The sequence below is a fragment of the Amphiprion ocellaris genome, chromosome 21 (genome assembly GCF_022539595.1).
Source record: "Amphiprion ocellaris isolate individual 3 ecotype Okinawa chromosome 21, ASM2253959v1, whole genome shotgun sequence".
Taxonomy (NCBI): Eukaryota; Metazoa; Chordata; class Actinopteri; family Pomacentridae; genus Amphiprion; species Amphiprion ocellaris.
In genome coordinates this window covers 27,536,030-27,559,536 of record NC_072786.1, presented here as the reverse complement: position 1 = coordinate 27,559,536, position 23,507 = coordinate 27,536,030, and the positions used below count along the sequence as shown (strand labels likewise).

Genomic DNA, 23,507 nt, shown 5'->3' with positions numbered 1-23,507 from the left:
AGCATTTTCATATTTTTAAACTTTAAATATTTTTTGCTTTTACATGTATGTTTTTTAGTTCAGTGTTTTTCACTTGTGTGGCAGTTGTCTTTAATATCTTTAATAGACATAGGGGTACATGCTAGCTGCATTTGGAAGGAAGGCCACACTACAGTAAACCTTTGTCTACCACTTTATTAGGTACATCTTGTTAGTAAAAGGTTAGACCCTCTTTTATCTTCAAAACTGCCTTAATTCTTCATGTCATATATTTTCAACAAGGTGTTGGAAACATTCCTCACAGAGTTTGGTCCATATTGGCATGATAGCATCATGCAGTTGCTGCAGATTTGTCGGCTATACATCCATGATGCCAATCTCCCATTCCACCACATCCCAAAGGTTCTACTGGATGGAGATCTGGTGGAGAGATGGAGGCCGTTGGAGTATAGTGAACTCATTGTCATGTTCAACAACCCTGTTTCTAGATGATTTGTTCTTGTGACATGGAGCATTAATATTAATTAAAAATCCTTAAATAACACTTGAAATTTAATTTAGAAATGTCATAAGATAAAACTTCTTGTTTCCATAAACTATATGATTTCTTCATGTTACTCATGTGGAGATCTTCACGTCTTCAGATCAGCTGCTCAGGCTCATTAGTGGTCATCAGGTGACCATCAAACAGAGAAGTGGTGTCTCGATCAGAAACTGAACCGCTGCCATATTTTCCCCTCAGATTGAAAGTTTTTTTTAAAAAATGCCCAAATAATGTGTCAGTTACTGCACAAAGAAAAACTTTGCATTTAAAGATGTGTGTGACATAAATAAAACATGCACAGTCTGGCTGGGGTCTGCACAGTGGTGTGGTGGTTAGCGCTGTCGCCTTGCAGCTAGAAGATCCCCGGTTCGTGTCCCGGCCTTCCTGGGATCTTTCTGCATGGAGTCTCCATGTTCTCCCTGTGCATGAGTGGGTTTTCTCCACGTTCTCTGGCTTCCTCCCACAGTCCAAAATATGAGCTTATTTGATTATTCTAAATTGCCTGTAGGTGTGATTGCTTGTCTCTATGTGTAGTCCTGTGATAGACTGTTACCTGTCCAGGTGTCCCCTGCTGTCACCCCGAGTCAGCTGGGAGAGACTCCAGCGCCCCCGCGACTGTAACCAGGATAAAGCAGTGTACAGATAATGGATGGATGCATGGATCCCGAATGATTTTTCTATATTTACACCACAAATCTGGTTGGAACCAAATCAGCTTTGGTTTATGTGATGGAAACTAGATGGGAGACAACTACCCAAAGCGACTGAAAAATCCAACTTGCAAATAAAAAGATATGACAAGTTATATACCTCTGGGGCCCGCATGGAGCCCAGGTGTACTGATGAGGGTTAAACAATTAACTGAGAGTAGCACATAAAATCCTTAATGTTTACTGAATATTTTGAGGGTATTAAAATACACTGAGGTGTAACTTATTGATGTATTTGCTCCGTAAGTCACGACAAAATTTCTTTTCCCTAGATAACATTATTTTAACTAATTTTAAAATAGATATTTCTGAATTTATTTCAAATATAGTGTATTTTTGAAGCTAATGCTATTGTTAAAAAATGGTAGGTGGGTGTATAACTGCTCTTGTTTGTCAATTAAAACTAAAAATAGGAGGAAAAAAATATCAAGTCGAGTCACTGTTATCGACATCACACATTATAAACAACAGGCATTGAGTCAAAGTGCATTATAAATTTAATTTAACCTGACTAATTTTATAATTCAAGGTGAAACCCTACAATTTTATTTCTAATACAAATATGCTTGACTAATTTAATGTTTAGGTTAATAATTTGCAATTTTATATATAAAACAATTTACCCAACTGATGTAAACATTAAGGTAAAGAGATTACGTTGTTAAATATTATACAAATTCACCCGATTAATTTAGATACAGTGGTAACTAATAAGTTTAAGACACTACAATTACTAACTGTAATATGAAGACAAATATTAAGACTTTAAGAATATTATTTATAATGTAAATTTACCCAACTAATAGTAATGTTAAGACTATAAAATATTATGCTTAATACAATAATTGGACTAATTTAAATATTCTGATTAAGATTCTACAGTACATATAATATACGTAATACAAATTTACCTGACTAATTCAATATTTAATGTTTAGACCGTACTATTTCATTAATTAATTTAATACGCCTGACTTACTATAATATTTACATTAAGTCATTATAATATTATGTAGAACAGACATTTACCTGACTCATTTGAAGATTTAGATTAACAGCATAACAACGATTTACCAAAGAAATGTAAATATTAAGACTAAGACCGTACTATTTCATTAACTAATTAGGTAAAATTTAAAAGATTAGGGCCCTACCTTGATATTTATAATAGAAATTAACCTGACTGATTATTTTTTAAATAGGTAAATAAAAAAAACTAAAATATAAAGTAAGAAAAAAATTTAAAAAACATTTATGAATTCTTTTACAACAACAATTTATTACATCATTTATTCCTTCACATCTCTCTCGTGGGGGTCTTACGTCTTCTGGTCAGCTGACTTCCGCAGCGACGCGTCACATGTCCACCAAACAGGGAAGTGGATTCTGAAACAGAACCAGGGCCGAGCTTGTGCCTTATTTCCCCCACGGAGGAACTCGCTAACCGCATTTCACGGTGTTATAAGGCGCAGAACTGCGGCCACACACGGACAGAATCGGCAGTTTGCAGCTGAATTCTGAAAAATGGCCTCAAATCGCTTCCTCCGCTCGACGTTCCTCCGCCGCCTCCTCATCTGCGTCACCTTGTGGAGCCACCTGAGCAGCGGAGCGTCCGGTTCTTACCGGAGACCCAACGTCGTTCTCATCCTCACCGACGACCTGGACGTCGCTATCGGAGGACTGGTTGGTACATTTTGCTATTCTACTGACTTCCCTGCGTGTTTTTGCTCATTTAACAGCTTATTTCAGAGTCCTGGCGTTGTTGTTTGAAGCTACATTGGAACCAAATGATGAGAAAATGTGATTATTTGGGTTAAAGCTGACATTTGGAGTAGTTTGGTGAAGCTGACAGTTCACACTCCTGCTTGGATACATCATCTAGCATCTCACGGAGTCAGCAGCCAGTCACACCCACTTTCCTTGGAGAAAAAAAGCCCTCTTTGATTAAAACACATTCAGAACCTCATTCAGAAATTAGCCAATTTAAAGGCCTGCTTCAGTTAGTAGCTCTATACATACATGAACACTGACTGCTTTAGCTGTTTATTAAACAGGGTTTCTGCAGGGCATTAAAAAGCATTAATAGTCATTAAATTGATTTTGTGAAAATTAAGGCCTTAAATGGCATTAAAAATCATTAAATTTGATTCTCAATGGCATTAAAAATTCTTTCTGCAGTTTTCAAGAAAAATTTTTGATAATAATAATGTAATAACACGTAATCATAGACTGCGATTCGTCAGATATGTGCATCTGCGTAAACATGCCGAAGCATTGTGATAATTGTTCCGGCCGGTTGGGTACAGTTGCCAAAAACTGCATGTTTTTAAAATGGCCAGCAGGTTGGACCAGGAGGAGGAGAGCTGGGAAATGGGGAAATGCAAATTCCAGCAATATCCATCAGAAATGATCCAAGGAACAACTGATAACGTGCACATGCATAACACACACCTGAACTCAGCGTAAGATCATTTTGTTTGTGGGTACATCTATATTAAATGGACACATTCTATGTTGTCGTGATTTCTGATCATCAACAGCTAATAAACAAATGCTACATTTCTGACAATGACATATGGGGAAATGAGCAGCCTTGGTGGAGTACTGCACTCTCTGTGTGCTTTTCTTGTTCTTATATGTAGTTTTTAATGGTGACTGTAAAGCTAAACATATGCTTCCTAATCTGTTTGGAGTACATGAGAGGCCAATAAATTATGGTGTTGCATGATTTTTAAAAACAAAATATTCATTTGTCTTTCAGAATCCGCTGAGCAAGACAAAAAAGCTCATTGGTGATGCAGGAATATCGTTCACGAATGCAGTAAGTATGATGTTAAAGCTGATAAAAGGCCTCTTCAAGCACCATTTACTGCCTCTGTCATTCTGTTGATGTTTCCCTTCCATAATCCCTCAGTTCGTTGCCAGCCCGCTGTGCTGCCCAAGTCGAGCCAGCATCCTTACGGGAAAGTACCCCCACAACCACCACGTCATCAACAACACCTTGGAGGGAAACTGCAGCAGCACAGCCTGGCAGAAGAGCGAGGAGGACCACACCTTCCCCGCCCTGCTGAGGAGCTACGCTGGATACCAGACCTTCTTCGCTGGGAAATACCTCAACCAGGTGAGGGGAGGTTAAAACCACCTAAATCTGCACTAACTGTAGCCATAAAAGGATCAGTTTTCATTGATTTGGCTTCAGCTCAAAGCTGTTTTATCAGAAGAATGAAGGGAGTTGACACGATTTCCAGTAAAGCTTCAGTTATGTTTATATTTGCTAGTTGAACATCAGAGTTGATTAGCTTCCTGTTGTTCATGGAGCTGCTTTGAAATCAGTTTTTCACAGAAGCATGATGCCGTCATCTTATAATGTGGGAGAGATTTTATGACTTCATATGTATTTATAGTGGGCAAGTTGTGCTTTTTAAACTATAGTGGACATTCCTGTTAAGTGAATAAAAGATAAATTGATTTCCAACAGGCTATAGTTAAAGATAAAACATTCTTTTCTGCATTTTTTTCATCAGGAATTAGGTCTTATTTTTGTTTGAGAGTTTCAAAAAAAAAAGAAAGGGCGCATCATGCAAAAGTTTGGAGATTTGAGCTCTCAGATAACTTTTACTGAGGTCTCAGACCTTTAATCTGCCTGACAATCATTGTTAGGAAAATGAAATTTCAAAGCTCAGTAAATAATCTTTCTGGCTTTGAAACCATTTACTATACCAGCAGAATGTACCATTTTGACCAAAATAATGTAGTATGAAGGATGCAAAAAACTCATCTACAGTATGAAAAAAAAATCCAGGATTGTCATCAAGATTCTGATAAAATCTCAACTTGTCAGGTTCCAAAACAGCTCTGTCTACATCTCACTGCTACACAGCCTTTTACCACAAGAAAAATTAAGATAAAATGAGATCATTTTTATATGAATCGACAGCTGGGCAAGTTTCCAGTGTTACAGCTGCGAAGAGGAAAATGCAGAAATGTAGGAACATCAGTAGAGAATTAAAAAATAAATGAGATATTTACATAAGTGCTGTTTATATTGTACAGATTCTAACTTTCAGATTCCTCTGGGTGTGTAAAATAACAAAACTGCACAAAAACAATTCTGGCTGGCTTGATTTGTTTACTGTAATATTAAAGGCTGAGGAACAATTAATTTAGCTTTTCAGGCTTTTATTTGTGCTTTGAATGCTACTTTGTGAATGAAATTAGATCATTTTTGTTGTATGTTACTGAAAATTTAAAGCTAACAAACAGGAAAAATGTTCAAAATATGTCCAACCCAACCTATGCATTAAAATAAACTCTCCAGCTGTTAAACACTGGGATGGATTGATTATGCTTTGGGCTTTTTTTTTCTTTTTAACAACCAGTGGTGCAGGAAACATTTCACTAGTAGACAGAAGAGTGGATTCAATTAAATAGGGACAAATACGAGAAGTAAATATCACATCATCTGTTCAAAAGCTAAAAATGAAAAGAGGATGGCTTCTACAACTGGATAATAATACTAAAGACGCTTGAAAGTCCTGAAAATTTTGATAAAAACATGGACAAACCTTAGAAGAGCTGTTCATAGAAGGCGGACCAAAACTTTGTTAGCAACTTTTTGTAAGAAGAATAGTGAAAATACCCGTAAAACAAGAAGAGAAAGACTCTTAACTGCTGCATAAAGAAGATGTTTTAAAGTACTGAGCATGTAGGAGGCCCACAGTTTTGGTCCTTTTTTTGGTTATTCTGAAACTAAAAAGGCTTTTAAAAAGTAATCTCTCATCTTTAGCTTTACATATTTTTGAAATCAGGTCATATTTTATTCATTTAGTTATTTATAGCAGCAGAGAACTTCTCCATCGGTGCCCAAACTCATTCCTGACCCTCTATGTGTCAAAGATTCTTCTAAATTAGGTAATTTCAGCTGATTAACAGTGAAATCAGTCATAAGATTTGCTGTCAGGCTGTTTAATGTCACAATAAAGTGTCAGGTTGAATCTGCTTGTGATCAATGGATGGTCAAATGAGGAACCAGGACGTCCCGTTTGTTCGTATTTTTAGAGATTTCATCCGAATTCCCAAAAAGTCCCTCAAGACCAGTTTCCTCATTTCTCACTTTCACTCCTCACGTCTTTGCTTTTCAGTTTTTTCTGACATTTGTTGCTTCAGATGACTTAAAAATTAAACGTCTGTTTGTGATGCTTCACTTTGTAACTTTATATTCAGATAAAAACGTAATTGTTGTGTACTGAATTTATTAGTAACATAAATAAATCACTATCCAGGGAATATACAAAACAACATTTTCATAACTTCAGTCAAAAAATGTTTTTAATTTTAGTCATAAAAAATAAATTTAAATGAAACTAAAATCATTCTGTTATAAATACAGTCTTTCATTGTGACAGGTCAGTAGTTGAAATGATTATATGTCCATTTTTAACAATTTTTTATGTAAAAAAAAAAACGAAACATAACGTGTTTTTTCACTTTACATATAACTTTTCAAACCCATTTTTCTAAACAAAGTATTCTCAAACTCCTCCATCTTTTAATATTGATCAATTTTAGTCATTCTTGCTTGTAGTTTTTAACTCATAACAGTTATTTTTTAGGAATAATATTGTAATAATGACAGAAATGTGCAGCAAAGTATGATAAAAAATAAAAGTAAGAAATAATAAAAACTGATGATGATGTGAAAATGTGCAATTTTGTAAAATGAGGGTTTTTGCTCACATCTTTACACTCACTGGTCCAGATTAACAAACTTTACTGAGTCTTGTGACTTAAATGTTTTAATTAATTCAGGGTTTTCCCCTCTCTATCAAAGAGCCAAATCAAAATCAACAGCGCTGTTCATTTCTTTTAACTGATTTCATAAATATAACAGAATTTTGTTTGTCTCACTGCCTTTATTGTACGAGGACCGATGGTTACTGTCCTGAATAGTCACCCTCATGATCACATTCTGCACCAAAAAAACCCTGTGAATGTATATTTTCATGGACATTTTCTTCTTACCTGCCTTTCAAGGGCCAAAGCTGTTTATCTTATTAAATATCCTACTAATATACAATATAGATAAGTAATTAAATGTGACTGTGTCTTCTAGTATGGACACGCTGAGGCTGGTGGGGTTGAACACGTTCCTCCAGGTTGGAGCTACTGGGTCGGACTGGTAAGACTGAAAGTTCAGATTTTTAGCATTTTAGCTACACATTTTAGTTTTTTGTTTGATGCCGAGGGCCAGTTTTGGACGGAATTTTTAGTCAAAAACTGGTTCTAACACTATAAATCTAAAGCTGTCATTGATTCAAATCCAGTTCAGCTGCTCTTTGCCTGCATTTTCCTAATATTTTTGGGATTATATTTATGTTTTATTGGTGTTTCATTTCGAATTTTGTCACATTTCGCTTATATATTGCAGGGGACAGTTGACTTTTATTCTTCTTATCACTCTTGATTATCAGTGGGCAGTTTTAGTCTCTAAATGTTTCTCACTTTGTAGAAAAACGGACCATTTTGTTCATATTAATACAGCTGGGTCAAAATCTGAGAGCACAACTGCAGATAATTCTGTTCTGCATGAAATTGATTACATTTTTCATCACAAATAAAAAATTCCGCTTAAAATTTGAGTGAAATGTCCTTGAATATGAGAAAACCTTAGATGTTTATTCGCCCTCGTTCTGCTTTAATGGAATGGAATCTATAAATTTGTACAAATCTGATAAGCAACAGTATCCCAGCATGATTTGACAATATTCCAGTGAGCTTCTCGTCGTGGAATCATGTCAGGAATGTTGTGGTTTCTCTGTAAATGTTCAGTGAGGTTAAGGTCAGGCGACCATGGAAGAAAATCCACAAAAGTCTGCACTTATTGGTGTTGTGTTGATGTCGAAGTCCAAGCTTTGAGATGTGTTTGAGCTCCTTATGCAGCTGTAAAGTGAATCCTTCTGCACAAAGATTGAAAATTTAGAGAGAGAAGCGTGTTTCTGAAAAATAAAACACTGCTTCTTTTCAGTCAGGGTGGAGTCTATGTGCTAGAAATTGATGTTTAACATACATATTTCTGTTTTGTCTATTCATCTGTAGCTGGGATTCAAAATTAAATAAGACATTTTTCCATTCCATTCCATAATTTAGTCCACAGTTATTGAGCAAATTGATGTTGACAGTCCTCTCAGTTAAACCAAAATGTTGTCAAAACTCAAACCTTCAAGGAAAAGTGAGTATTGTGCTTAAAGAACAGGCAACTAAATTACTTTTCTCAACTTACTAGTTTATTCTCAGCTTCCCAGAGTAAGTGGAGTGAATAAATAACACATAGTGACACTGAAATAACACTTTTGGACTTTTAAAAATACATCAGTGCCCAATAAATCCAGCTTTCTTTTCAAAATTTCCATCTTGTATCCAGCAATTAAATGATTTTCAGTTAAAAGTGTTCAGAAATTCTGGATTTTTCAATGACAAGGAAGTTTTGTTTTATCAATTTCTATCCAGGTAACACACCTTTTAGTGTAAAATCCACATCAGACACACATTATTCTTCACAGCAGAGTATTTTTACACTTTTTCCTTCATGCCTGGAAGGAATCTTTAAACCTGAAAATGTTTTACTCTGTTTTCCAGGAGAAGAACTCTAAATACTACAACTACACTCTGTCTGTGAACGGGAAAGCTCAGAAACATGGAGCTGAATACAGCAAAGACTATCTGACAGACGTACTGGTGAGACATGTTTGATTCTGTACATTTGGTATAATTGAATAAAACATTTTCAGTTTTTTTTTTTTTTTTTTACAAATGTAAAATGTTTAACTTGATGTTGGCAGTTACTAACTTTAAGCATAACGTATTTATAACTTTGTAATTAATGTTAATTTTCATATTTGTAGTAAAAATTTCAAGAAAAGTTACAAGAGAAGACACAAATTAAGTGCAATTAACTGTATTTTTGCTATGTAGGAAAAAAATCATAACTAAAGCTGCAAATTATTATTATTTCCATCTTTGATTCATTAGATTTTTGTCAATTTGGCTCATAATATATCACAAAAAATGGAAAAATGTGTGTTTATATTGCTTTTTTCCCAGACCAACAGTCCAAAAGCAAAAGATAATTCAATTACAATGATTTAAAATTGACGAGAATCTGAAATTCTTACATTTGTTTCAATCAGACTCCTGCATAATGTCTAACTTGCAAAAATACATTTATTAGCGTAACGTTTAGTGCTAGATCTTCATCATGTAAATAGTGGAGTGAAGGTTTATTACAGTTCCTTTAGTTTAAAACCTCACATTTCAGCAGCTGGATCCAGAGATTTTCTTAATAAATTACATTACTTTAAATAATTGTCAAATATCAAAACCTTTTTTTTTTTAAAATACTCATCAACTAATTAATTATGAATGAAAATTCAGTTTTAATAGAATTTTCTGTCTCCTGTGCTTCAGGCCAACATGTCTCTGGACTTCCTCCAGTATAAATCCAGCTACCAGCCCTTCTTCATGATGGTTTCCACTCCGGCCCCCCACTCCCCCTGGACAGCAGCTCCCCAGTACCAGGACCGGTACAACAGCACCAAGGCCCCCAGAGACCCCAACTTCAACGTCCACGGGAAGGTAGGAGCTGCAAAACATTCTCGAGGATCATTTCTCAGTAACTTCAGAACAAGAATTCACTTTACTCTGAGTACCACTGCTACAAATTCAAGACAATATAACCACTTTTAGATAGAAACTCCCTTTTCTTCATGAGCTTTTTCCACATTTCTGCTCAAATATCCATTCAATCACATCACAGAGCGCAAAAGACATAGTTTCTGTGCTGAAATCATACGCTTTAGTTAACTTTACTCTAGAATTTCACATCTATTACAAACTGAAATGTGCATATAGTAAAAGTTTGCTGCAAGTAAAACTCAGACTGACCATTCAGATTAATGAGACTCTCAAATATTGACTTTAATCTGGGTTTTGACAACATTTTAAAAATAATTTGTGTTATTTGTCGCTTACAGCTGTTTGTAGGAGTCTTTCCTCTGATTTAACTACATTAATAGATAATAATGGAGGAGTCATAATAGCTACAACAGCAATTACTACATCTACTATGATTATTATACAAATAATAATTATTATTATTAATTATCACTTATAGGATTGATTGTAACGGTAAATTACTTTTCCGAGCTTTCACACAAAGTTAAAATTTATCAGTGGTAGCTAATTCATTTGTTGTGGACATAAACAATATACATACTATATATTTACATTTAATTTTTTTTACCTTTTTGATTTTCTGTAATAGCAAGTGTGTTTTTTATTCTGAAGATTTTTCCATCAGAACAAAAATAAAGAATATAGATCATATCCTCTCTAAACCAAAATATGGAAACAAATAGCTGAGTAGCAATAAACACATTTAAGATAAAATAAACGTTATTGATCCCTGACCAGGAAAAATCTACACATTACAGCAGTTACATACAAATGAAACATCGTAAGCACCTAAAGCATGCTTATTTTTACTTGCTTACTTATTTATTTGTTTATTTTAATACTTTCAATACTCTTTCTAATTGTACCAGCACCATGTGTTTTTCTTGCACCTTAACTTGGTTCGTCTACCAACACAATTTCCATCTTATTTCTCTCATTATCTATCTATTTATCTTTCTAAAAAACAAGATAAGAACTGTAAAAGTAGAATAAAGATGGATTAAAGGCTATGGACACCGTTCACATGTACAGATATGACATTAAGGGTGATTTTACCTGAATTATAGGATGCATATCATGGTGTGTAAAATTGTATTTTAAAGATATAAAGAATATTTGTGTTGCATTATGCTGTTGCACTAGAAGAACTATAAAGAAAATGGTGTTGCATTATGCATTTTAGGTATCTGCAGTTAGAATATCATTACATCTGAGCAGAATTTTCAGTGTTCAAGCGATATAGTGTTAGTTATTTCTGCAGTTTGATGAGGTGCTGTCAGCTTAGATTTAGTCTTGTGGTTCTTAGTGCATTATTTTATATTACACAACACATGTTCAGTTCAAATTTGTGGGTTTGTCTGAATTTAAGAGTAGTAATGTGTCTCAAAAAGGCTAAAAATGCATTAGATTATTCATACACTTGGGATTGGTTCACATTTAAGCCAAGGAGAAGCTTGATCCTCAACATATCTTTCTTTCTTCAGGACAAACACTGGCTGATCAGACAGGCTAAAACTCCCATGACCAACTCGTCTGTTCAGTTTCTGGATGATGCCTTCAGGAAACGGTCCGTCGCTTCACCTCCTCCCCTTCCTCTTTTATTCCTTTCATAGCACCTCCTTTCTATTGTTGTTTCTCTTCTCTTTCTGCATCCTTTTGAATGTCTCCTTGTATTTTTTACTGAGAAAAACTAAATCTAATCTGTTTGTGACATTAATTTCCCTTTCTCTCTGTGTAATATGTTCCTGTGGCCTGTAGGTGGCGAACTCTACTGTCAGTGGACGACCTGGTGGAGAAACTGGTGAAGAGGTTGGAGGTCAGAGGTGAACTGGACAACACCTACATCTTCTTTACCTCTGACAACGGCTACCACACAGGTGTGTATCTGCTGCTTTTTAAAGGATTTATTAACATTAATTTGTCATTTTAAAAAAAGAAGTCAAAATAACCCGTCTGTTTGTCTTTCAGGCCAATTTTCACTGCCGATGGATAAAAGGCAGCTCTACGAGTTTGACATCAGAGTTCCTCTCATGGTCAGAGGACCAAACATCAAACCCAACCAGACCAGCAAGGTACCGACACACACACACACACACACACACACACACACCCACACACACACACACACACACACACACACACACACTGTTATACTGTGGAATTTAAACTGTATTTTTTACCCTTAGAGCCCAAACTGCACAGATTAGCATTAAAAAACTCACAAACTTCCCCCAAACATCAGAAAAGCTTTGTCATGTGGATGGTCTGTGTATTAAAGTTAACCCCTCACATGCCAACTTGAGCTTTGTTTGAACTTCTTACGCTAGGTAGAAATAAAAGATATTCTAAATTTAAAACATGCTTTAGTGACATTTTACAAAACGAAGCAGAAATTCTTGAACTGTGCAGCTGAAGAGGTGCAGAATTGAAATGCTGATACAGGTCTATTTCTGCCATTTAAATGAACAAATTTTCATTGTGTATAAAAATAGACCTACATTTCAATAAAATGCAAATTTTCCGTCTAATTATTTCACATCTGTTTGTATTAGTAGTAGTGTAAGTTCACTATTTACACATGTACACTACCAGTCAAAAGTTTGGACACACCTTCTCATTCAATGCTTTTTGTTTATTTGTATTATTTTCTATTTGGAGATTAATACTGAATATTAACACTTCTTTGTTTACAACATCATTCCATATGTCTTCTTTTGTAGTTTTGATGTCTTCAGTGTTAATCTACAGTGTATAAAATAATTAAATAAAAACCATTGAATGAGAAGGTGTGTCCAAACTTTTACTGCTAGTGTATATTCATGTAAATTATTTTTTAGATGCATTAGAGTGTATTAAATCATATATTTAATCCTGTGTTGCTGCATTATTTATCGGAAAAAAATCCAACAATAAATTATCTATACAACCCACAAATTGAATTAATCAAGACAAAATGCAGAAAAGCTGTGACAAATGAGGAGCTTAATCTGTTTTGACAGAGGAAACCTCAACCAGCTTTATCTTAATACAGTATTCTAATGTGATTTGGCTGTCGAGTAAAGTCAGATATTAACATCAGAAGCTGTTTATTGTAGTGGCACTTAGGATTAAATAGTTTTCTGTCTGGATTTAATGACTGATTTTTACTGTGTTTAGTTATGTAATTTCAATCTGTCTAAATCTTATGATAATTAAACAAAATAGTCAAAAATTTGACAAAAGTACAGTTTGTACAGCATAAGAATTGTCTGTAGGTACTTTTAATCCTAATTGTTTTAATTTTCCTGTGTCTAGAACTACAGTTTGTGTAATTTAAAGCTGTCAAAATGTTGGCAAAACTGTGCAAAGGCATCATGTAAAATAAGAAAATGTCTTTTCCGTCTATCTTTTAACCATAAAAAAGTCTGTTAAATGAATCCAATATAACTAAACTGAGAATAAATAGAACAGTAACAGATAAGCAGAAAGTCAATCAGTGAGACCAGAAAATAATCTTTATTGATCAAAATAATTATAAAAATAAAAAGTATACCACAAGAAATGTCTTAATATTCACCAGTGTACTGAAAAAACACTACATTTATATTTGTATTTACAATTATTTGAAGATTTGCTGTCATAATGTGTAACGTGTATGTAGCGTTGAAGAATCTGCAGACTTGGAGCTGAAATTGAATTTCTCCTCAGTAAATGTCCTCAGTGTAATTTGACAGTAAACCTGTGCTTAACTTCAATTATTGTATGGACTTACCTTGATAGCACAATTTATCAAGTTTATAACAAATATTATCATCATTCATAGAGAACAACATGTATTTCACAGGTTTATTTTTTCATTTTTTACAAGAGTGAAAGCATCCCCTCTGCTGTGGTGTTTTCTATCCTAGCTGTGTGTTTATGTTCTTTGAACTGAATTTATTGTGTTGTCAGATGCTGGTGGCGAACGTCGATCTCGGTCCGACCATCCTGGACATCGCTGGCTACAATGTCAACAAAACCCAGATGGATGGGATGTCCTTCCTGCCTGTTATGGTAAAATCGCTCTGCTTATGTGTTTATTTTGATTAATGCAAAACTGAAAACACATGTAGCCCTTTTTTTTTTACTTTAATTATGGCCACGTTAGCATATAATAAACTTTAAAAATGTACATGTTACAGCAGCTGGATACAGATGAGGGCATGATAGAAGCAGAACAAGTAAGGCTAAAAAAAATCTAGTTAACAATAGAGATACAGATTTGTCCATTATATGCGTGAAAAAGAGACAGAAGTTCTGTTTTGTAAGCTCCTTTGAACATCAGGGAGATTTTGTTTTGACAGTCTAGCACGGGGGAAGCCATGAAGTGGTGTTTTTATTTTGAAAAGCCAGCATTTCTCATAGTCCCTTGTGACATTCTACAACTTTTATTTTGATACTGTACTGTACCTCAATGCATTCTATTCACGTTTTTATATATATATAAATAGAAAAAAATATAATAGAAATATACATATATGTTATATAATTTAGTGTTTTTATTTTATTTTAGCTTTATGCTCATTTTTTCTATATTTGTGTGTATATATATATATATATATATATATATATATATATATATATATATATATATATATATATATATATATATATATATATATGAATGACAGAAGTAAAATTTAAAAAAAAAACTGTGGGTTTTACAGGGTTAAAAGAGCACATTTTGATTTACAAAGATGAAGTAAAACTGTTGGACCAAAATTCAACTATCAAGGAAATTAAAGCTGGAAATAGTCAGTGGGCTGTTGTCATAAGACCGACGTCTTGTTTTGCCAGGAGGGGAAGGTGAACGCCAGCAGCTGGAGAACAGACATCCTGGTGGAATACGAAGGTGAAGGAAGCAACGTCTCTGATCCGGCTTGTCCTCTGCTAGGACCAGGAGTGTCGGTACGAAACAATGAACTAAGTAAGCTGTAATATCATCTGTGGAGCTAAAAAAACTTTAAAAAGTCGTCTTTCTTGTTTAGGAGTGCTTCCCAGACTGTGTGTGCGAGGACTCGTACAACAACACTTACGCCTGTGTGAGAACAGTGGCCTCTTCTGCCAACCTGCAGTACTGCGAGTTTGACGACAATGAGGTACAGAGAACTTTTTCATTGCTGCCTCACTGTGTTTACTGTGTAGATTTATCAACCCTTTGAACCCCAGCCTGGTCTCTGTGGGCTCTTTTTTCACTACAATGTAAAGTCCTGCACCTCTATGGAAACAGAACAACCATGATTAGAAGTAGAGGGAACTCACACATGGATTTAATGTGACACAGTTATAATGGCATAACTCATAAAAAAAGAGAAGTAAAAGTTAAATTTCTTTATTAACAAAAATTGAACAAAGCATGGAGGCTCTACCTTGCATAGGTTTCCATACTTGCTTCCTGTCTGGTTTGTGTAAACACAGCCTGCAGTTCAGCCAAATTCACAGATTTTTTTTCATTGGTTGTAGCCATGCAGAATTTTTATGTTTATATTTTTCTTATGGAATCTGTTTGGATCAAATGGTTTATTTTTGCCACATTTTAAAATAAGACATGTAAAATATAGGGATTTTGAAATCTTATTTAATTTTAAGCTCAGATTTGGAGAAGTTTTCTGACACAACTTCATGTCTCAGATGAGTAGTTCAAGTACTGTCGGACAACTTAGAACCAGCAGATTCATTTTGTTTTCTTCCAGTTTCTGTCTGTGATAAATGGTATAATTTTAGTGATTTAAAGTGTGTGTGTGTGTGTGTGTATATTTTATGTCTTTCAAACCCACCACTTGCTCTTGGAATTCACAGGGTTTCAAATTTCCTGTGTTTTTTAATATTCTCTTCCATATATTTGCTACTTCTCTGTCTTTTAAAAGAACAGTTCAGTGTTTTATTAGTATGCTGTTTGCTTTACATGAAATTGTCTTTTATATTTGCAGTTTATTTTGTTCATATGTGACCTGTTTTACATGATCGTGGCTGTTTTATAGTCATTGTAAGTAAGAATCACATTATCGCCATCATGTCTCCGCTCAGTAAGTTTTAATACATATGGTTTGCAGTTACTCTCTGAGCAGTTATCTTAATAAAAAATCCTCATTTCGATGCCATCTGGTGGTAAAATCAGTAATGACTCTGTGGTAAATGGCTTTTTGCAGGTTTTATTTTCTTTATCTCCAAATTTTAACAGTATTACTGGATGTCCATCTCTCTCTAGGTGTTTGTAGAAGTCTACAACATGACTGCAGACCCCTTCCAGCTGAGCAACATCGCTAAAACCATTGACCAGGAGATACTGGAGAAGATGAACCATCGGCTGATGATGCTGCAGTCCTGCTCCGGACAGTCATGTCGGACCCCCGGCGTTTACGACTCGAGGTCAGTTCAGTACCAACAGGACTGAAAAACACCCTCAAGACAGATGTTACCTTCAGTAATAAAACCCATAATAACTATAGAAGGAGCTTAATGCACAATATATGCACTTATAGCTACTTTATTAGGTACATCTGTGAAATCTATTGTAATAGCTCTGCTATAAATTCTACTTTCAGAAGCTTTAGTAGATGTCAAAAAAGTGAGAGTTCTACTTTACTATTGGCATCACAGTAGATGTGTTACATTAGATTACATTAAAAGTGTTCCTAATATTTTGTACACCCCATTAAAATACATTTGTGGTGCTAATTATCAAGAATACTTTAGAATGTAATGCTGTCCAGTACACCAACTCCAGCTGCCTTCATTTTTAGCACTTTAGCTTGGATTCTTGTCACATTTTATGTACATGTAAGCAGAAAATAATTGATTTTTAGCTCTTAACCAGGTCTATAACCTGTGCAGATGGTTATAAAAAGCTGCTAAATGATGCACCAGAGTCCCTTTAACCCTCATGTCGTCCTGCGGGTCAAAATTGATCCGTTTTAAAGTTTGAAAATATGGGGGAAAAAAATAAAAATTTTCACAGTTAAACTTCTGATGTCCACATTTTCAACATTTTTGGGAAATTTTTGAACATTTTTTTTTGGTGGAAAAAAGAAATGCTAAAAAAATAAATTCTGTGAATGTTCTTAAAGAAAATATTAGAAGTTTTACTGATATATGGAATCACTTTAGATATTTGTAGGATTTTTTTGGAAAATTTTTACTATTTTTTTGGAAAATATTTACAAGAATTTTCTTTCCAAATTTGGGGGATTTTTAAAAATTTTTAAAGAATATTTTTAAGGTAAACTTTTAAGGAATTATTGTAATTTTCTTCCTAAAGGTTTTGCAAATTTGGGGAATTTTATTGCTGATTTTTTGTTTTTTTTTCAGACAAGGAAACAATATTTTTTAGTGCCTGTAAAGGAGGATAACAGGAGAGTTAAATAAGTGAAAAACAAGTCATGGTTAAACTAAAGCGTGCTTGCATTGCCAAATGTATTTTTAGAAGCAAATTTACCTCCAGAACTTTCTTTTTATCCTCTTTCTCAAGCAGAATGTAAGATAAGATTAGCATTTCATTAATCTTTCAAAGGGGATAGTGCAAACATTTAAAGAATATTAACAGACAAATGGGGTCATCCAGATAATTCCATGTTTTCCAGTAAAACTCCCACTTTTATCCATGTGCTAACATAACTGCACAAGGGTTTTCTAATCATCAATTAGCCTTTCAACACCATTAGCTAACACAATGTAGCATTAGAACACAGGAGTGATGGTTGCTGGAAATGTTCCTCTGTACCCCTATGGAGATATTCCATTAAAAATCAGCTGTTTCCAGCTACAATAATCATTTACCACATTAACAATGTCTAGACTGGATTTGTCATTCATTTCATGTTATCTTCATTGAAAAAAAAAAAAAACATTTCTAAGTGACCCCAAACTTTTGAATGGTAGTGTACATTCATATATGTATTAGTTCAGATAGTTTTTTACATACTTTATTAAAACATGTATAATAAACACCTCAGATTGTGTCAGTCACAGCTAACTACAGTCTTAAATTTCAAAGTAATATCAGTAATTTTCAACACATTTCCCTACAATCTGGTATGAATTAGGGAGAAATAGGATCCTAAAGAAGAAAACATCCAGTTAAACCATTTAAATCTTAATTCTTTACTCATATTGATCCTCACCTGTAGCCACATTTTAAGTCTTACTTAAGCACCAGCATTAATGAACCTCTCCTGTGTTCTCTCCTCAGGTATAGATTCGACCCTCGACAGATGTTCACCAGCCACAGCTGGCGGCTCAGCAAACTCCGACAGAAGATGAAATAAGAAGAGCGGACGAAGGACGGAGGAAGGAGGGCTGTGTCGTGTTTTACATTCAGCCTTTCCTGCTGTTGCTGCCTTGTTTTTCGGCCTCCGGAGCCAGAAGATGGATGGAGAAGGGATCAGTGGGGCGTATTTTAGGGAAATATAGGTGGGTTGCCGTGGAGATGGGAGGCCTCTCAGAGTAAAGGACCCACCTCTTAAACTTCCTGTTTGGGCCGCTGTTAAGTCAGTAAGTGTGAAAGAAAGTGAGATTACTCGAGACTGATTTAAAATAGCAAGCCATGATTTCAAACCCTGTTTTCTTTTTAAGCGTCATTTTGCACTGAACGTCTGCTCGGTCACCCATTTCTATTTAAATCCTTTTTGTTTAAATATCTGGTGCAGTTTATCCTCAGAGCATTTGGGTGGTTCTCAGAAAAATGGAAACTTAAGTTTACAGCTGGAAGTGGCACTAAAATGGCAACTGTAAAGTACGTTTTACTACTATTCTTGATAGTTTTCTCATTATTCTGTAATTGCGTTTAACAAGTCTGTCCTTTTCTTGGCTGTTGGAAGATATTTAAAGGAATTATTTTGCTCTGGGAACTTGTTATTAATTGATTGTTTAAGTTGCAGCCATGTTTATCACTAATTTAAAGGCAGTCTTCAGGAATAATTCTGGTATTTTTAAACTGGGGCTCCAATTTCCCATCGTTTTCAGACAAAATGATCAAAAGAGACAAAAATATTTGGATGTTGAGCAGTGCCTAGATTTAAAAATACTAAAATTATCCTTTAAAACACTGCTTTTCAACATGCAGTTAAAAGGGCAGCAACACAAAAATATCTTTAACAATCCAGTTATTAGTTAATCAAGTAATCACAGGTTTTCAGAGCAAAGCGATTATTTCAAAGACCTTTAAACAGTCAAAATAATACAAGTTGTTACACTCAAGATAAACCAGTAAAGGGTTAGATTTTAGAAGAAATTACCTAAAATATGCCGTTAATTAACCCAAATTGATCATTTGCAAACAGATTAATGGTAACTAAACCCGTTAATCCTTCTAACTTAATTTATGTGTGACTTTTAACAGCCTGTGTGAAGCAACTGAAAACATTCTAACCTCCAAAGTTGATGAGAACCAATCAAATACAGCTAAAAATTGCTTGGTACGATCACATTACCCTTCTGTTCAATGAGATTACACTCCTCTGCTGTGGGGACTAAATAAACGTTGACCAGTACCATCACAAATAGCTGCACTTTGTAGTGTGATAATGTGGTAAATCTATAAATGCTACAGTAAATGACCGCCACTACCAATCACTGTTGGTTGATGTTTGGCAGATGTTTTAAGCAAATATCCGATGGACAGAAGTCTAATGTGATCGTAAAGAACCAGAAAGAAGCTCCCTTACCCTATGAGATAAAAAAGAGAAACAGAAGGAGAAGTTTACTAGAAAACACATCAACGGCCGTCTTTCCACTGCAGGAAATCGAGGCAGGAGCCAACATTTATAGCTTAGTTACGGTGTAGGATCCGCTGGGCTCTCAAGGTGATGATAATTTTGCATTAAAACAACAACAACTACTAGTTACTGGATGTTTTATGAGCACATACGAAACAGTAGAGTGGAAGCCTTTGTTGTAATTCAGCTGCCTCTCCAGGGAGTCTTTCCTCCAATGGACAGACTCCAACTCTTCCATCTTGGACTGCAGCTGGCGATGCTGGAGGACCACCAACCACCAACCAGAACCATCTAGTAGATGGAGAACTGGTTCGATTGCAGAGCTGAACAAGAACACCATGAAGTCCATGACGAGCCGGTCGACTACCATCGCTGGTTAGAGTCCAAAACAGAGGAGTTGGAGCGTCGTTGTAGGACGACAAACACACTGGAGAAGCAGCTGAATAACGTGGAGAACCACCACAACCTGCAGGTATGAAAACAGATTCACAGCAAACACCAAAATGGATATTAATCACTAGTTTTAGAAATTTGTAGTAAAATCAGGGAGACAACGGTGATTGGTGAGTTTAACGTTGAGTTGAAGTGACAGTCAAGCATATTAGTGGAGAAAATTCAGATTTTTATCGTGATTCTACCTCAACAAAAGCATCATTTGATCTTAAGGCCTATCGTCCACCTTTATTGGAGAAAACCAAGATGGTTGCCATTTGTTGGGTAAGCTTTTTTGGAAATATTGCGTTCTTGATGGCAATATTTAGGGAAAAAAACTGCCACTCCAAGAAGGCTGAAAAATGGCGCCATTTATCCAAGTTTAACCTATCAGCACTGAGCTTCAGTTGGCAGATTTTTAGGCTCATCTACCCAAAAATAGGCCATTTTTTCTACTGGTCCTGAAAAAAAAAACGTCCCATAGTTGCTGCATCAAACTGACCTACGAGTTCCTGCAGTGGAAACCTGTAATTATCTACCAGAAATCAGTGCCTTGTAACCCATAGAAACAACATTAACCAAAACCTGTAATTACCCTGCAGCCGTTACTGTTCCATTAACATCAGACTGACAGCAGCCAGCACGAGGTGTGATGGAGGCTTCAGAATAAAGGTCACAAACGGCATTTCCCTGCAAGAGTTTTACATATTTTTGTTAGAAATGATCAGATATTGCATTTAAATTAGACAAGTGGTTGGCTTCAGTTTAACTCTCAGAAAAGCACCTTTGTTGGCTGTCTGACTAAAAGAAACCCCGAATATAAGTGTATAAATCTGATTTACCGGCTCATTTAAACTGACTTTCATGTCCTTTAATATCATTTTAGCACATTTTTCTTATAAACAGAAGCATCTTTGCTATTCATGAGATTAATAATAGTCATTACGTTGTGTTTTTCTTGAAATAATCTTTTGTCCCTGGATTTGAATTGATCAGTGTGCTGATATATTTCAGTTTAACTTTCTATGTTTAGGGAAAACTAACAATTTAAATGAAGTCTTTCACTAATAATTTCATGTTTTTAGCATTGAGCTGAAATTAACTTTGGTACAGAATGAACAGCCTAATGGGAAGGAGGAAGCAACAAACAGGTGCCAAAAGACGTCCTCTTTCAATCAGCTCAGCTTTAGATCAGTTGGTTTTCATTATTTTATTTATTTTAGTTTATAGGTCAGATGTGGGAACGTTTAAGACCAAATAAAGAATTTTAATTGATCTGTAAACATTTAATGTTAAAATAAAGAAAAATATATATATATATCTTTTGTCAGCTCACCTCCTTCAAACTTCAAGGGAACTTATTTTTTTTACTTTGGATCATGTTTATTTTTATGCCATAAAACACTTTTATACAAAAAAAGTAACTTCCTAAAATCCTTTTGTGGCCGCAATTTGATATTTCTTACTTTTAAAACTCAAAACGCTGGGGATCTTTCAAAGCTGATATATTTTAGATTTAAGGTACCATATAAACATTTGGGAAACATGCAGGATTTCGACATCACACTTGTTTATCTGTCATGGATTAGCTTAGCTTAGCATTAAAACTCTCAACAATCAAACAAAATCTTCCTTCTAGCACCTCTAAAGTGACGATTAGTGAGCTTTAGCTGTGCTGGTCTAATCGTTGAAAGTCTTTTTGCTACATTAAGCTAACAGTCTCCCAGCTGTAGCAGGCCAGAGACTGATAGCTTAGCTAAGCATGAAAACTGACAACAATTGAACAAAATCCTCTTTTCAGCACCTCTAAAATGGTAATTAGTGACTAGCTATGTTGGTCATCCTCATTCCCAGTCTTTATACTAAGCTAACAGTCTCCCAGCTGTAGCAAACCACTGACTGATTAGCTTAGCTTAGCATAAAAACTGACATTCAAGCAAAATCCTCCTACCACCACCTTTAAAGCCCCTGAGGTAATAATTATTGAACCTTAGATCTAAAATAGTCAGAAATGTGTTCTCAGTCTTTAAGCTCCTGACTGTAGTTAGCCGGTAGTTAATTAGCTTAGCATAGCATAAAGACTGGGAACAAAATCTGTCTACCATTACCTCTAAAAAGACAATTAACAAGTTTTAGAGGTGATATTAGACAGAGTTAGGCAAGCTCTTCCCCCTTGTTTGCATTCTTTATGCTAACCTAAGGGTCTCCTGACTGGAGTTACCCAGTAGCTAATTAAATTAGCCCATCATAAAGTCAACAATTTAACAAAATCACCTGACCAGCATCTCTAAAGCTTCTAAAGTGAATTAGCAAGTATTAGCGCTGCTTTCCCCCTTGTTCCCAGTCTTTACGTTAAGCTATGCTAATAGTCTCCTGGCCTTAGCTAGCCATTGGCTACTTAGCTCATTATGAAGTTTGACAACAAAATCTTCTCACCAGCACCTTGAAATTGACAATTGGTGGACTGTAGAAGTGCCAGTAGTCTGAGCCAGGAGAACGGTTTCTGATTGTTCAAAGATTTTATGCTAAGCTAAGCCAAGCTAAGGTTCTCCTGGCTGTACCTAGCCAGTAGCTGATTACCTTAGCTTTGTATGAGTGACACCAATCAACAAAAATTTATCTTCCAGCACCTTAAAGCCTCTAAAGTGATAACTGCTAAGCCTTAGATCTGCTTTTCAACTTGTTCCCGGTCTTTATGCTAAGCTAAACTAAGCTAACAGTCTCATGGATATAGCTTTACATTTAATCAAAGAAAGTGAATCTGTAGGAGGTTTGTCTCCCAAAATGGTGAATTATTTCTCAAAGGCTGCCTGTGAAAGACTTCAGAGGGAAATTCTCGAGTACTAAACGGAGGAAGGTGATGTTCACAAACTTTTCTTCGACTTACATCTGCTTGATATTTGTTGTAAACGATGGAATCTGTTTTTGTGTGTTTATTTTGGTTAAAAAGTATTTTTATTACTGACAAACACACATACAAACCGGCTGTGAAGCTCTGTTGCTACCGTTGTTCTTGGATAACAATCGTATGTTAATGCAGCTCTTTCTTCCTCTGGATTCAACCTGATCCGACTCATGACTGGATTGAAATTAACGTTTGGTGTGAATAAACTCCTTCCGAGGCCACCGGACTGAACGTTTACGCTACAGTATGTGATTAATTTTAACACCGATTCACTTTGTTTCAATTCACTGATGCACTTTCCAATCTGTCAGAACTGTTTGTTGTTTTGGCACCCTTTAGTTTTATTTTTCAGAGTAGTTTTTGATGATGATGATGTATTTTTGGCTTGTGATTTTGTCCAAATAAAGAGATTCTCAAGAGATCACAGAACAGACTTGTTCAGTTAATTCATCAATTGATTTTAGAGTTTAGAAAGG

The 23,507-nt window shown here is 35.2% G+C and overlaps 1 protein-coding gene across 1 annotated transcript; it reads left to right on the top strand.

Annotated features, from left to right (window-relative positions):
- Positions 1-2,584: 2,584 nt before the first annotated feature.
- On the top strand, positions 2,585-23,452 carry gnsa (glucosamine (N-acetyl)-6-sulfatase a). Its single transcript, XM_055006557.1, has 14 exons — positions 2,585-2,916; positions 3,995-4,054; positions 4,148-4,354; positions 7,346-7,411; positions 8,869-8,967; positions 9,697-9,864; positions 11,448-11,530; positions 11,722-11,840; positions 11,932-12,035; positions 13,894-13,995; positions 14,779-14,889; positions 14,970-15,080; positions 16,190-16,350; positions 18,170-23,452. The coding sequence occupies exons 1-14, from the start codon at positions 2,758-2,760 to the stop codon at positions 18,243-18,245; spliced, it is 1,626 nt and encodes a 541-aa protein (XP_054862532.1). The 5' UTR covers positions 2,585-2,757; the 3' UTR covers positions 18,246-23,452.
- The last annotated feature ends 55 nt before the right edge of the window (positions 23,453-23,507 follow it).